Source organism: Dama dama, chromosome 24 (assembly GCF_033118175.1).
Source record: "Dama dama isolate Ldn47 chromosome 24, ASM3311817v1, whole genome shotgun sequence".
Lineage (NCBI taxonomy): Eukaryota > Metazoa > Chordata > Mammalia > Artiodactyla > Cervidae > Dama > Dama dama.
In genome coordinates, this window is record NC_083704.1 from 52,754,486 (window position 1) to 52,766,879 (window position 12,394).

A 12,394-nucleotide genomic window follows, 5' to 3' on the forward strand; every position below is an offset into this window, starting at 1 on the left:
ATTTACATTGAGAATGAAGGAGTTTCCCATCTCTGCCACAAGAAGATTGGCTTCGATGGCCTTTGAGCTTCCTTCCAACACACATCACCTCTCTCCAGACCCACCCTCTTGACCACACTACCATGGCTTTTCCGACGTTTGCCGCTGGGTCCATCTCTTTTCATTATAGAGCAGGTGTGATGGAAATATCAAGCTCACCATTTTGCCCCATGGTGTCAGACCATGAAGCTACAAATACCTGGGCCCAACCCACAGACCAGCATGTTTCCCAGAAATCTTGGACTTGGAGCTGGATGCAGAGACTGGGCTTGGCTTCGGGTCATCAGCACTTGGGAAGGGGTGAGTGCTTTCCAGAACCATGCAGGGGATAATGGCTCTGTTACTGGAGATTGGTGGGGGCATTTTTGAAAGCAGATGATTAGAAAGAAGGGTGTGGGGAGCTGCTCTTTTTCCTCATAATAGATTGCTCTTCTTGCCCATGGTTTTCGGTGGGCCCCACCGGGCCAAAGGCAAGTGTAGTCTCGCAAGCCACAGGGATGGGTGTTCATGCATGAACAGGTCACCTAGAGAGGGCCCATGAGGGTGACAACAGGGACTTGTTTCTGGGACCATTAGGAAACTAAGCTGGTAGCATGTAAGTCCAGAGTCGGGGCTCATCTCTGCTACTGTAAAGGGGCAGCCTGCCTGAGACTGGAGCCCAAACGGAAAGCTCATCCACGAATGCTGCTGCCTGAACCAGTAGCATCTACCCCTAGACATAGGCCCAGCTCACCGAGGGGCAAGCCCTGGTGCTGGGAGGCTCCAGGGGAGGTGGGGCTGGCTGGCCTCCTCTGGTCCCATCCAACCTAAGTGCACCTGCTCCCCAGCCTTGGTTGTGTGATTCTTGGTCCCTGACTGGTCAACCCTCCCTTGCACCTGCACTAGCTCAGGTGGCCATCTCTTCCTGGCTCCTGCTCCAACTCCCCTGTGCACACGTGAGCCTGGCCAGGCTCCTGGCTGCTTCGGACCTCAGTGTCCTCAGCTGAGAAGTGGGGGTGTGATTCCTACCTTCGAGGGTTGCAGGGGGAAGACAGTGGCTCCCAGACCCTGGAACCTGCTCTGGGCAGGATCTCACCTGGGAACTGAGCTGCTCGGAGGACAGCTTGAAGGTGGTTGTGATCTTCTTGGCCAGCACATTGGCCTCATTGAAGCCAAAGGAATAGAGAGAGATCTCCGCGATCATGGCATAATCCGGAACCATCATGGCCACGGGCCGGAAGAGCGCCTGGGGCACAGGTATCCAGGTGAATGGAGAGGCCGACCTCCCTTCCCAGAGCATCACCCGCTTTCTGGACTGTCTGGTCCTCAGAAGGCAGCTGCACTGCCCTCCTCCCCTGCCAGAACTTGGATCCTCTCTCCACTGTGCCTGCCATAGTTGAGGCTTGTACTCCCCTATGCATGGATCCCTCTGCCTGTTAGAAACCAGTCCTCTGTGTTGACTTGAACCTGCCCTTGCCTTCTCTCAGGCCCTGAGGACAAGCCTGGCCCTTCCTCTCCACGGCTGGGGGACCCCTGGGCATGAGGGCTACCATGGGAAAGCACAGTCCCTGATGTCCAGCAGCTGTGTGTCCCTGCATAAGCGTGTGAGCATCTCTGAGCCCAGGCCACAGCTCTGGTGTCTCCCAGTGCCCTGAACAGCCTCCCAGACCAACCAAGGCCTGAACTCACCTTCAGGTTATCAGGCAGCTCAGTGCGGCCAGCGTAGCCCGGATTCATGGTAATAAACACAGCACAAGATGGCACGAGTGGGATCTCGACGCCTTCAAACATGAAGCGTTCCACCTGCGGAGGTAGGGAGGGGTTGGCATACCCGTCCCATGCTCTGGATGGTCCCCTCATCCCATTGATGGTCCTGGCTATAACGGATCAGCCTGGACTGACCCCTGACCATGGACTGGCTCATCTCCCAGGATCTGGCCTAAGACTTCTGGTCCAAGTACCACCTCTAGCCTCCCAGGTCCCAGCTCCCTGCAGTCTTCACACATCTACTTCCACCCCCATTTCCCGACACTGATTCTCCCTAGACCTGGGCAAGCTCAGCCCTACTAAGATCCAGGGCCCTACTGGGGCTGGGGCACCTGCCAGTCTCCCAGTTCTTGTACCCAGGAGAAGACCTCTGCCCAGCCTGAACAAAGCTAGGAGGACAAATGGCTGGGGCTTTCCATTAGCATCAGGTGTGCAGAGGGACTGCTTTGTCCACTGCAGCTTGTCCTGGGAGGTGTACCCAGGGTGGGGTAAGGAGATGGGGCCCCCTGGCTGGCTACAAAAGTCCCCTTACAGATAGCTCTGCTAGGTGGCTGGGGGAGTGCCCAGTTCCCTGTGAGATGAGAGAGGCTGGGCTCAGGGCAAGCCCCAGCACCTGGCTTCCCATCCCGCCAGTGTAGGGTGGCTGCAAGGCAGCATGGGCCGGGTGGATACAGTTGAAGTGAAAAGGTGGTCGGTCACAGGAGACGTGGACGGAAGGCTCCCCCAGAGCTCACCCGCTGTTGCTGTGCCTTCTGGATGGTGGTGATCTGCTGGGCCACCACAGACAGCACCTCGATATCAATGCGATTGAACTCATCAAAGCAGGCCCAGGCGCCAGCACTGAGGGGAAAACATCGCGGGGGCATATGAGTTCAGAGCCTCCCCCACTGGGCACCTCCAAGGGCCCCTGCCGGCTGCTGGGGAGGCGACCACTGCCGCCTCTGTGGCCATCTCGGTCAGCTCAGCCACAGCCCCACCAGCCGGACCCCTTCCCAGTGCCGCCAGAGGCCGGGCCTCGACTCCTGTTGTCCCGCCCCACCCCCTCCACCACCCGCTCCTGGTGGGAGAGCACGGCCCTCCCAACCTGCCTATGCCGCCCGCACACCCAGCCTCACCTGGCCAGGCCCTTGAAGAACTTGCCCATGGCCATGAAGTCGAGCTGGTCGGAGCAGTTGAACACAACCGTCTGGATGGCCAGGGCCTTGCCCAGGTCTTTCGTGGTTTCCGTTTTCCCTGTGCCGGCTGGGCCAGCTGGGGCGCCCCCAAACTTGAGGTGCAGGGCCCCAGTCAGGGTCAGGTAGCACCTGAGGGGGTGAGAGGTGATGGGCGTGGCCCTGCACCTTCTCGGGAGGCCCACAGGCTCGAGAGGGCCCCGCCCTCCGCCGTCCTGGGCCCCGTGGAGGGGTGACTCCTGCCCCTCCGCATGCTGAGGGCCCCAAGCACTCCCAGCCCTGGCTGCGGGGAACGGGGCTGGAGCCCTCAGCCACCTGACCGGCGCTCCCCACCCCGTGACCCCGCATCGCTTGGCTCAGGGACCTGCCAGGATGGCTGACCTGTGGTCACCCTTCCTTTTTGTCCTCAAAACCCAGCATGAGAATTCAGTTGCTACTAAATACAGGCAGCCAGAGGAAACAATCGAGTGCTTTAGAAGAGAAGTGTTCACTTTGTCAAGGGGCTCGCCCCCCATCTCTCTCAAGTTCAGTTGCTCTGTCATGTTGAAAGGAAGATCTGACTGATAAAATCAGTAAAGCCCACACCCATTTGCTGCTTACTGAGCACCACACACGTGCTAAGAGCTTTATACGGCAGCTCAAGAAACTCTCCTGACCACCTGGAAGAGGCTGCAGAGGAAACTGAGGCACAGAGGGCTTGAGCCACCTGCCCAAGGTCATGGAGCCCATGACGAGCAAGGGACAGTTAAAAAAACCTCAAAGCCGAGCTCCTAACGTTTGATTGCCTGGTTAATCACAGATGAACTGCACTGTGTGGGTCCTGGACTCCTGGGCCAGCCAGTGTGGGAGGGGATGTGGGGAGGGGGGCACTCACCTGTCTGTGAGGGGCGTGATCACCAGCCTACCACTGTTGCCAAGGTACTCGTAGCCATAGATGAACTCGGCATTCACAGCCCGGATGTACAGGTTGTTATTCATCCAGTAGTACCTGGCATTGCAGAGAGATGGGTTCCCAGGGCATGTGAACCACAGGCCCCTGGGTGGGGTATATGGTTGAGGAGAGGTGTTTCTTTGGGGGAAATGAGGGCATCGAGGCACCCGGCTTCCCCCGGGCATCAAGGTCAGCTCCAGCCTCTTGTAGCTGACTCTCCACCCTGCCCTGCCCCCTCCTGCTGCTGCTCTGGCCTGGGGATGGATGTGATTGCACTGCCTGCCCCCTCACCTCAGCTGTGAGATCCACTCAAAGTCATGCACGCTGACCACGTTCTCCTGGACCAGCTTGTTCACCACATCCTTGGCGTGGACCTCAATGACGATTAGAGCCGACAGCACAGCTCGCTGCATGCGGGACAGACTTCCCCTCACCAGTGCCACCAGGTCACTGAGCTGCAGGAGCCAGGGGACACCATCAGGGACGGGCAGGGCCATGCTGCAGGCAGGCTTTCCCTGCCTTGCTCAGGGGTGGGCCTCCGCCAGCAACAACCCCTCTCTTCTGGGGGCTTCTGGTGGTCTGGGATGGACAGGGTGCAGGGACCAGGCAGAGAAGGGCATTGGTCACATGGGAAGTCTGGCAGGGATGTCAATAACAATGGAGGCACACACAGGCATCCATCTCCCCACTGTGTACGGTGTCCAGGGTCAGGAAGGGGCCTGGCGAGGAGCCTGAGGAAGGAGCGTGGTGAGGAGCCAGTGCACAGGGCGAGGGCAGGCCACAGGACAGCCCAGGAGAGCTCCAGGTAGGAGGCTCCCACCCTGACCTTCAGGAGAGGGGCACCCGCCTGACCTCAGCACTCCCTGTTAGAGCCCCCCATCCCTCCCACTGGTGTCTGGTCATGAGACACTCGTTTCAGGGGTATCTGCCCCTCTACTCTTTGGCTCCAACCCCAGGCCCTCTTCCAGGATCAAGACATGACGAAGCTCCTGGAGGGACTGAGCTGCCTCAGGGTGTGGGGTGTTGGTGGGGAGCAGATGGTGACCCCCCACTGCCTTGAGTCTCACCTGCCGGGCGAGCTGGGGGAACAGCCGGCTGCTGAGGTTGCCAGCCTCCAGGGCCTCTTCCACCTCTAAGGTCCAATAGGTCTGACACCCGGCGATGGTCACCTGGCCAGGCCAGTTCAGAACCCACTGAGTCCTGAGCATCTGGGAAGACAACACAGGTAGGGCTGACTCAGGCAGCTGCCAGCGCCGACCCTGCACACTGTCTTTCCCTTAGAGGTCATCTGTGCTTCTGAGCTCAAAATTCCACCTCAAGAGCAGGGAAGCCTTTTAAACTTCGGGCCTCTCAGCTTGGGCAGAGTTATCACTTCCTCTGCCGTAGAGACCTGGAAGTGGAGGGGTGGGAGCCCACGATTGGGAAACATACATCCTGGGTTCACATCCTGACTGCCACCTGTGAATCACAGGCCCTTTGGGCAGGAAACATCTCTCAGCTGCTTTGTAGGATAAGGCTTAACCCTGAGGATAAGGGGTTCAGCTCCACCATCAGCGGTCAGCCACTGATGCTGGGGCTGAGAGAGGTCATGGGGGGACGTCCCAGCCCAGGGGCTGGCACACAGTGAATGCTCGGAACATACCAACAGCAACTGATTATGACTAGGAACCGGTCTCACTTTTTGGAGGGTGTTTTCAGATTCCTCCCTCTGCTCCCAGAGACACTCTGGCTGACTGAGAGCAGCAGCAGTCAAGGCTGTAGTCTGAGGATGAGGCAGATGCCAACTACAAATTGTCACTTGCCAAGAGCATTACCAATGACTGAACAGCAAAGGCATTTGCCATCTGCCTCTGTGGAGACTGAACCCTGTGTTGCTGCAGCTGTTGACCTTCACCACCCCATGAGGGAGCTCAGGGTGGAGTGAGGCACTCTGGGCTCCAGGGAACCTAGTGGGATGAGTATTTAGATAGGAGGATATTTTCAGGAACAGATTTTATGATCCCAATCATTGCATCTCCTCATTATCTAGAAAAGCACTAAATCCCTTCATGATGATGACAGATCCTCATGACTCAGAGAAAACTTCTTGCAAAGTAAGCGCTTGACTGCATTAAGCTCCTGCTTCACCAAAATCGTATATACTGACCTTCCCCCACTGCCTCTTTGGAGCAGTCTCTCAGAGCTATCTGAGGTGCTGCCTCCCGGGCTGCAGTCCTCATTTTGCCCCAAATAAAACTTAACTCGCAACTCTCAAGTTGTGCATCTTTTTTAGTCAACACAGGCAGGTAACCCAGCCCTGATGATGGAGCAGAAAGGCGCTGAGAAAGGAGCCAATGGAAGGATGAGCAGGCTGGGAGGCTGCGCTGGGAGGGGTGGCGTGGCTCACCGTGGGATAGGCCTTGATGGCCCTCTCGATGATGTCCCGCACGCTGGCCTTCATGCTGTTTTCCACCTCCCGCAGCCAGTCCTCCACGTTGCTGGATGGGTAGATGGAGAAGGACAGCTGCACCTCCTCACCCTCCGCTGAGTACATATGTGTGATCTCCAGGTCCTCCTGGAACAGCAGCTATGGGCGGGAGACGGGGAGCAGTGAGAGGGGGGTGAACCTCAGTGTGTCCAGAGGCCCTGCCCACCAGAGCCCCAGCGTGGACCCCGCCTGTGTCCTCCACCTTCAGGAGGTGGCTCTTGCTTTTGGAAGAGAGCTCCCCTTGGCTGGACCTCCCCTGATTCTTCGTGGGCAGGACGGATCTGCCTGCTGCAGCTGTGGCCCCGCTCACTCGGGGAAGGAGGCTAAGCCCGCCCTGAGAGTGCCCCCCATCGCCCCCTCCCAGAGGCCTGTGAGGCCTCCCTTGTAGATGAAGATGAGGAAGAGGGGATTCAGAAGCCTCTGACCTCTTGGGTTTCTCAGCCTAGCCAGCACCTCAGTGGATTGCAGGGGGGCCAGGGCACCCCTAGATGAGCTGGGAGCAAAAGCTCCCCAACCCTGAGCTGAGGCAGCTGACCCTCCTCCCACAAGCCCCAGAGATGTCTCTGAAGGCCTGGGAACTCATTCCCTGCCGAAAAGACTTGGACTGAGAGAAGACGTATTCTCCCTGGGATGGTGCCCTCAGGGCACCTGAGCCTCTGGCCCAGCTACCCACCTGGGCGATGTTCTCGAAGCACTTGCGCAGGTGGGGCTGCACGGCGGTGGGGTCCTTTGTCTGGGACAAGATCTCGAGCAGCTCGTCATCAGACAGGAAGTAGAATCTGCCAGGGAGACGGGGGTGAGGAGGGCCGTCAGGCAGCCCTGGGTCCCAGCTGTCCCGGTACTACTGACATCCCTGCCCCCCAGCCTGGCAGGGTACTGGGCCCCAGCCTCGAGGGCAGGCGGGAGCACAGCAGGCGTGGGCCAGGCGCCCCCGACCTGGGGAAGGCGCTCCGCTTGGTCTCCAAGTATTCGCTGAGGCCTTTCTGCACCATGTCCAGCAGCTTGTTGCAGTCCCGCAGGCTGTCCAGCAGCCTCTGGTCAGAGCACACGTTGATCACCTGTGTGGCCCGGGTCAAAGACAAACTGAAAGTGAGTGGTCCAGCTGGAGGCAGCAAGGTGGGCTCAGAGAAGGACCCATACATGCTTCCTAGAGACTCTCAGTGAGCCTGGGAAGACAGAAGGGCAGGAAAATTGCCCTAAGCCAGGGGCTGCCTCCATAATTCAAAAAGACACATGTACCCCAGTGTTCATTGTAGCACTACTCACAATAGCCTAGGTGGAGCTAGTGGTAAAGAACCTGCCTGCCAATGCAGGAGACATTAGAGACGTGAGTTTGATCCCTGGGTCGAGAAGATGCTCTGGAGGAGAGGATGGCAACCCACTCCAGTATTCTTGCCTGGAGTATCCCATGGACAAAGAACCCTGGTGGACTACAGTCCGTGGGGCCACAAAGAGTTGGACGTGACTGAAGCGACTTAGCACAGGGGCTACCTCCATCACTTGTGAGTCCCACAGGAAAAAAGTCTATGATTAAAAACTAGTGTTGGAATTCCCTAGTGGTCCAGTGGTTAAGAATCTGCCTTGAAATGCAGGGGACACAGGTTCGATCCCTGGTCAGGAAAATAAGATCCCACATGCTGAAGGGCAGCTAAGATCCAGTGCAACCAATGAATATTAAAAACAAGCAAGCAAAAAAAAAAACTACAGTTAACCAAAGCCAAGGAATTTGTTGTGTTTTTTTTTTTTTTGCCATGATTTGATACTTTTAATTCTCGAAGGGCACGGCTCAACTGCAGGAGGCCAGGCGGGCGGCCCTTTGACCAGCAACCACAGCCTGCAGCCCTTGGTGGTCATGATTCAAAGCCAAGGAATTTGATTTGCTGCAGGACTTGTCAGGTCCTTTAAAAATACTAATGGGGACCGCAAATCTCCAAGAGGAAAAACCATCAACTGCTGTGTTTCTGAGGCGTGTCTCAAGACTGGGGAGCCCACGCAGGGGGACAACGGCCAAGACCAAAGCCTTGGACTTGTCCTCCAGTCTTTCTTGTTCAGGGAGAGATGAGACCAGGAATTTCTGCAGTGTCCCAAGTGCCCTCCTCCCGTCCCCGTGTGAGCTCACCTCCCGGTTCTCGTAGGCATTCTTCATGATCTTCCTCCAGATCCGCTCCATTGTCTGGTAGCGCTTGCTCTCCACCGGCAACTGCCGGTTGATGTCCTCGGAGCTGAAGATGGGCTCCAGGTAGAGCCAAGCCCGCTGACAGTTCAGCCACTCCTCCAGCACCTCCTGGACAGGGCGTGGACTGTCAGGGCCTGGGGTCCAAGTTGGGTCCTGTCCCCCCGACCTAGACATTTTATCCCACTAGAGTTCTGGGCAGAGCACTGGGCACCAGAGCCTGCGTCCATGGGGAAATTTCTAGGCGCTGTCAGTCACAGTACTCCAGGGAACAAAGAGGCTGCATGGATGCCTGCCTTCCAGAGAAACCCCAAGTCCCCCATAGGATGTCCAGGCCTCCAACAGAGCCAGGGGAGCTGCTCTTCCTATGACAGAACCACACCCCAAGCAGCACACCATGAGGAAACAATAAAGAGCCCGGTGCATGGAAGTCCAAACTAGTCTCCTCTCCTGGGAGGACTCTGGGTCTATGACCCCAGGATTCTTTGAGGTGTACTGGGACTTAGCTTGAGAGCCCCTAAAATACTCTCTAAAACATCAGCCCACAAGTGAGCCCTCTTCAAGTCACCTTCCCCTCTTGCCTCCACAATCCCCTTTCCAAATTTGTCTCTTGCCTTTCCCTATCAGTGCAAACTCATTCATTCATTCATGAGTTCTTCTCTTCTTCACAAGCTGTGTGCTGTGTCAGGCCCAGGTCAGGCCCATGTGGGCTCCAGAGGAAACAGAGGAGAGGGTGGTCCCTGCCTTCAAGGAGCCCACCATCTTCTGAACAGCCAGTTATGCCTCTGAATCACTGAGGGCCCAGCATGTGTGATGGGCTCTGTAAGGGGCACTGACCAGAAGCCTCGATGGGAACACCCCGCAGGCGGGGGGTGGTGGGGGAGTCCTTGAGGGCTGCTTGAGGCTGATCCCTGGAGGAGATGGGACTCCAGGGAGAGAGGACAGCAAAGGACGGAGACCCAGGGACAATGCTGATGATCTCAGGCCTCTCTGGGTGACCCAAAGAACAGAGAGGCAGGTCTTCCTCTCTCAGCTTCTGGCCTTCACTGGAAGTCTTTGAATAGCTACCAGGAAGGCCCCCAGGAGGAGTTGCTGGGATCACACTAGTAGGCCTGGGCCTGGAATGATCTCAGGGCTCTGCAGATAGCCCCTGGCCTCGAGAGCCCTAAAGAACAGTGATCTCCAGTGCCCTGGCACCCTCACCCCAGGGTGATGAGACAGGAGTGGGAGTAGGAAGCTCAGGGAAGAGTGGGAAGGGACACTGAGGAGCCCCAGGCCTTGTGGTGTCCAGCCCAGAGAACCCCAAGCCTGGAGGTCCTAGCTGTCCCAAGCCCAGGCAGCACTCAGGGGTCTGGGGGCAGCTCTTGTGCTCCTCTTCCAGGGCAGCTTTGGACAAAACTCTGGCCCCACTCCCATGTTCTGAACTGCCAACTCCAGCAGCCCAACCTCAGAGATGGACAGCCCCATCCTAGTCCCCCTCCTCTGACTGAGGGCCTGTCAGAGAGCCAGGAGCTGGGCAAACCTGGGCAAGGCACTTCACTGCTTCCAGCCCCACCATAAGGGGCCACCTTGGGAGGGTGGGGGAGGAGAGGGCAGGAAGGCCCACCTGGGTCAGCTTCAGCTTGGTCTCCCAGGAGTTGATGCGCTGCTCAAAGGGCTTCTTGTAGGGTGAGAAGGACATGCTCTGGGTCATGACGATGTGGTCATCGAGCAGCTGCGAGGCCTCATCTGGGCTCTTGAGGATGTAAGTGTCCGTCTCCTTGTAGGGCATCACGTTGAACAGGATGGTGGACCACTCCTTCTCCATCTTGTCCAGAGCCTGGGGGTGGGGGGAGGGTGGTACAAGGCAGAGGCTGGGTCCCCAGAAAGAGCTGGCCCATACTGAGCAGCACTGGGCAGGGAAGGGCAGCCTTTGCTCAACCAGGACCTTCAGTCAAGCCCCCTCGGTAAACTCTCATCCTGTCTTGTCAACAAGCCCCCCATGGGCCCTCGTCGGAATCCAGGGCAGACTCACTCTCACACGCTCTCATGCATGTACAGGTATGCTGGGAGGCAGCTAAGTCACTGGATAGGAGCTCTGGTCCCAGTTCTAGCCTTTTACTGGTTAGGCCATCTTGGCCAATTGCTGAACCTCTCTGAGCCTTAATTTGCTCACCTGCTAAGTGAGGCAACGCTCTCAGCACATTCCTGAGGGAGGAATAACTCGAGAGGAATAACTGCATCATAACGGGGCTGGTGGACACTGTGCCGAGTACGTCACACACACATTATTAACGCACTCAATAAGATGCAGCTCATCCCTGGGGTGAGGGACCCCAGGGATGGGGCCCAGAACTGCCACCTTCCCACGCCATCAGGCAGCATGTGGGTGGGGCAGGGAGGCCCTGCCGAGGGCTGCCCACCTGCTCGATGGCATACTCCTTGCCGGCCACCTCAGCCACCTTGCTGATGCTCTCGATGTGGTCCTGCAGGTTCATCTCGAGGCAGCGGGCGAAGGTCAGGTTGGCCTTGGGCCTGACATTAATGTTGATCTCACTGGACAGCAAGTCCCAGTGCCGGTTCCTCATGCCAGGGTTGCGCAGCCCCTGGATCAGTGGGATGTACGGCTTGAACTCCTCGATGCGGGCCCGGATGTCTAAGGCCACGTCCTGGCAGGCTGCAGGGCAGGGCAGGCAGGGGTGAGAGGCAGCAGGCCGAGGCAGGGTGGGGGCGGGCGGCGGGGAGTGGGGCACGGTGGGCTGGCTGGGCCGCCTACCTGGGATGTCTTTGAACTGCTTCACGCACTTGTGCATGGTCTTGAAGGACTCGATGACGTTCTTCTCCAGCTGCTCTGCGTCAATGGCTGACAGGGGGTCGTTCATCCAGCTCTCGGACCAGCGCAGCCAGTCGGAGGCTGTGGTCCAGAGGTCCAGGTAGGGCTGGAACTCCTTCACCATCCTGGAGAGCTTGTCGTACTGCAGGGGCAGAAGAACTGGGGCTGGGCCAGGCTGCTCCTCCTGGGGCCCGCCTTCCTTGCTCCTGGCTGCCGTCCCTGATTCAGTCCCCAAGGACTCAGGCCTGGCCTCCCTTCTTCCTTCCCCCACATCTGGGCTCTGAGTGGCTGAGCCAGGTCTGTGCCGAGCCTCCCGCTTTCTGCTGGGGGTCCAGCTAGCCTCCTCGCCCTGGGGACCACGGGGTGGGTAAGCTCATCTCTGTAGCCTGTTCAGTCCTGCTTGCCCCCCCGCCAAATGCCAGGGCCCTGCCAGCTGGTGGCTGGTTCCAGAGGTGGCCGCAAAGGCTGTGGGCTTCTCCTTGAACACTTCTCGGGGCTGGGGGACAGCGTGCCCGGGAGGGGTAGGCCTACGTTGGTGATGGGCAAGCCAAAGATGCGTTCACGGTTGTTGTAGAGCATCGCCAGCTGCTGGCAGTCCTTCAGCTGCTTCTTAACCCGCCGCACCTCGTTGGCGATCTCATGCGCACGCAGAATGTCCACGTGGGTGGAGAAGCCAGCTACCACCAGCTGCGGACCAAGGAGTGAGGGATCAGGGGCTTCTGCAGCCCCACCTATGCCCATGCATCCCTGCGCACATCCAGGGGACCCGAGGTCCCCAGGGCATCAACATCTCCCAGTTCTGAGAGGACTTTCTCCCAGAGGGGGTGGTTCCTGGTTCCTCACAGGCAGCTGACTGCCCCTGGTAACATGGCAAGGTCAGATGAGCCCCAGTGCCCTGAATGCCATGCCCACTCGGGCACCAGGACACAACACAAGAACTGGGGCTCTCTGAGACCCTGAATTTCCCAGGAACTTGCTGCCTAGGCAGCTCTCTGGCCTTCACTTCATTCTTTTAGCCACTTGCTCATTTGTCCAGCAATCACTGACACAGCAC

General features: G+C 58.1%; 1 protein-coding gene across 1 annotated transcript in view; it reads right to left on the bottom strand.

Annotated features, from left to right (window-relative positions):
• Positions 1-12,394, bottom strand: part of DNAH1 (dynein axonemal heavy chain 1) — a 74,736-nt gene that overhangs the window by 29,789 nt on the left and 32,553 nt on the right. The window contains exons 17-31 of the mRNA XM_061129198.1: positions 11,872-12,027; positions 11,284-11,482; positions 10,931-11,184; positions 10,135-10,347; positions 8,475-8,639; positions 7,292-7,413; positions 7,029-7,134; positions 6,275-6,454; positions 4,956-5,096; positions 4,180-4,343; positions 3,832-3,945; positions 2,901-3,089; positions 2,520-2,625; positions 1,708-1,821; positions 1,115-1,264 (exon numbers count right to left, since the gene is read on the bottom strand). Coding sequence (XP_060985181.1) covers positions 1,115-1,264; positions 1,708-1,821; positions 2,520-2,625; positions 2,901-3,089; positions 3,832-3,945; positions 4,180-4,343; positions 4,956-5,096; positions 6,275-6,454; positions 7,029-7,134; positions 7,292-7,413; positions 8,475-8,639; positions 10,135-10,347; positions 10,931-11,184; positions 11,284-11,482; positions 11,872-12,027 — 2,373 coding nt within the window. The remainder of the gene's footprint in view (positions 1-1,114; positions 1,265-1,707; positions 1,822-2,519; positions 2,626-2,900; positions 3,090-3,831; positions 3,946-4,179; positions 4,344-4,955; positions 5,097-6,274; positions 6,455-7,028; positions 7,135-7,291; positions 7,414-8,474; positions 8,640-10,134; positions 10,348-10,930; positions 11,185-11,283; positions 11,483-11,871; positions 12,028-12,394) is intronic.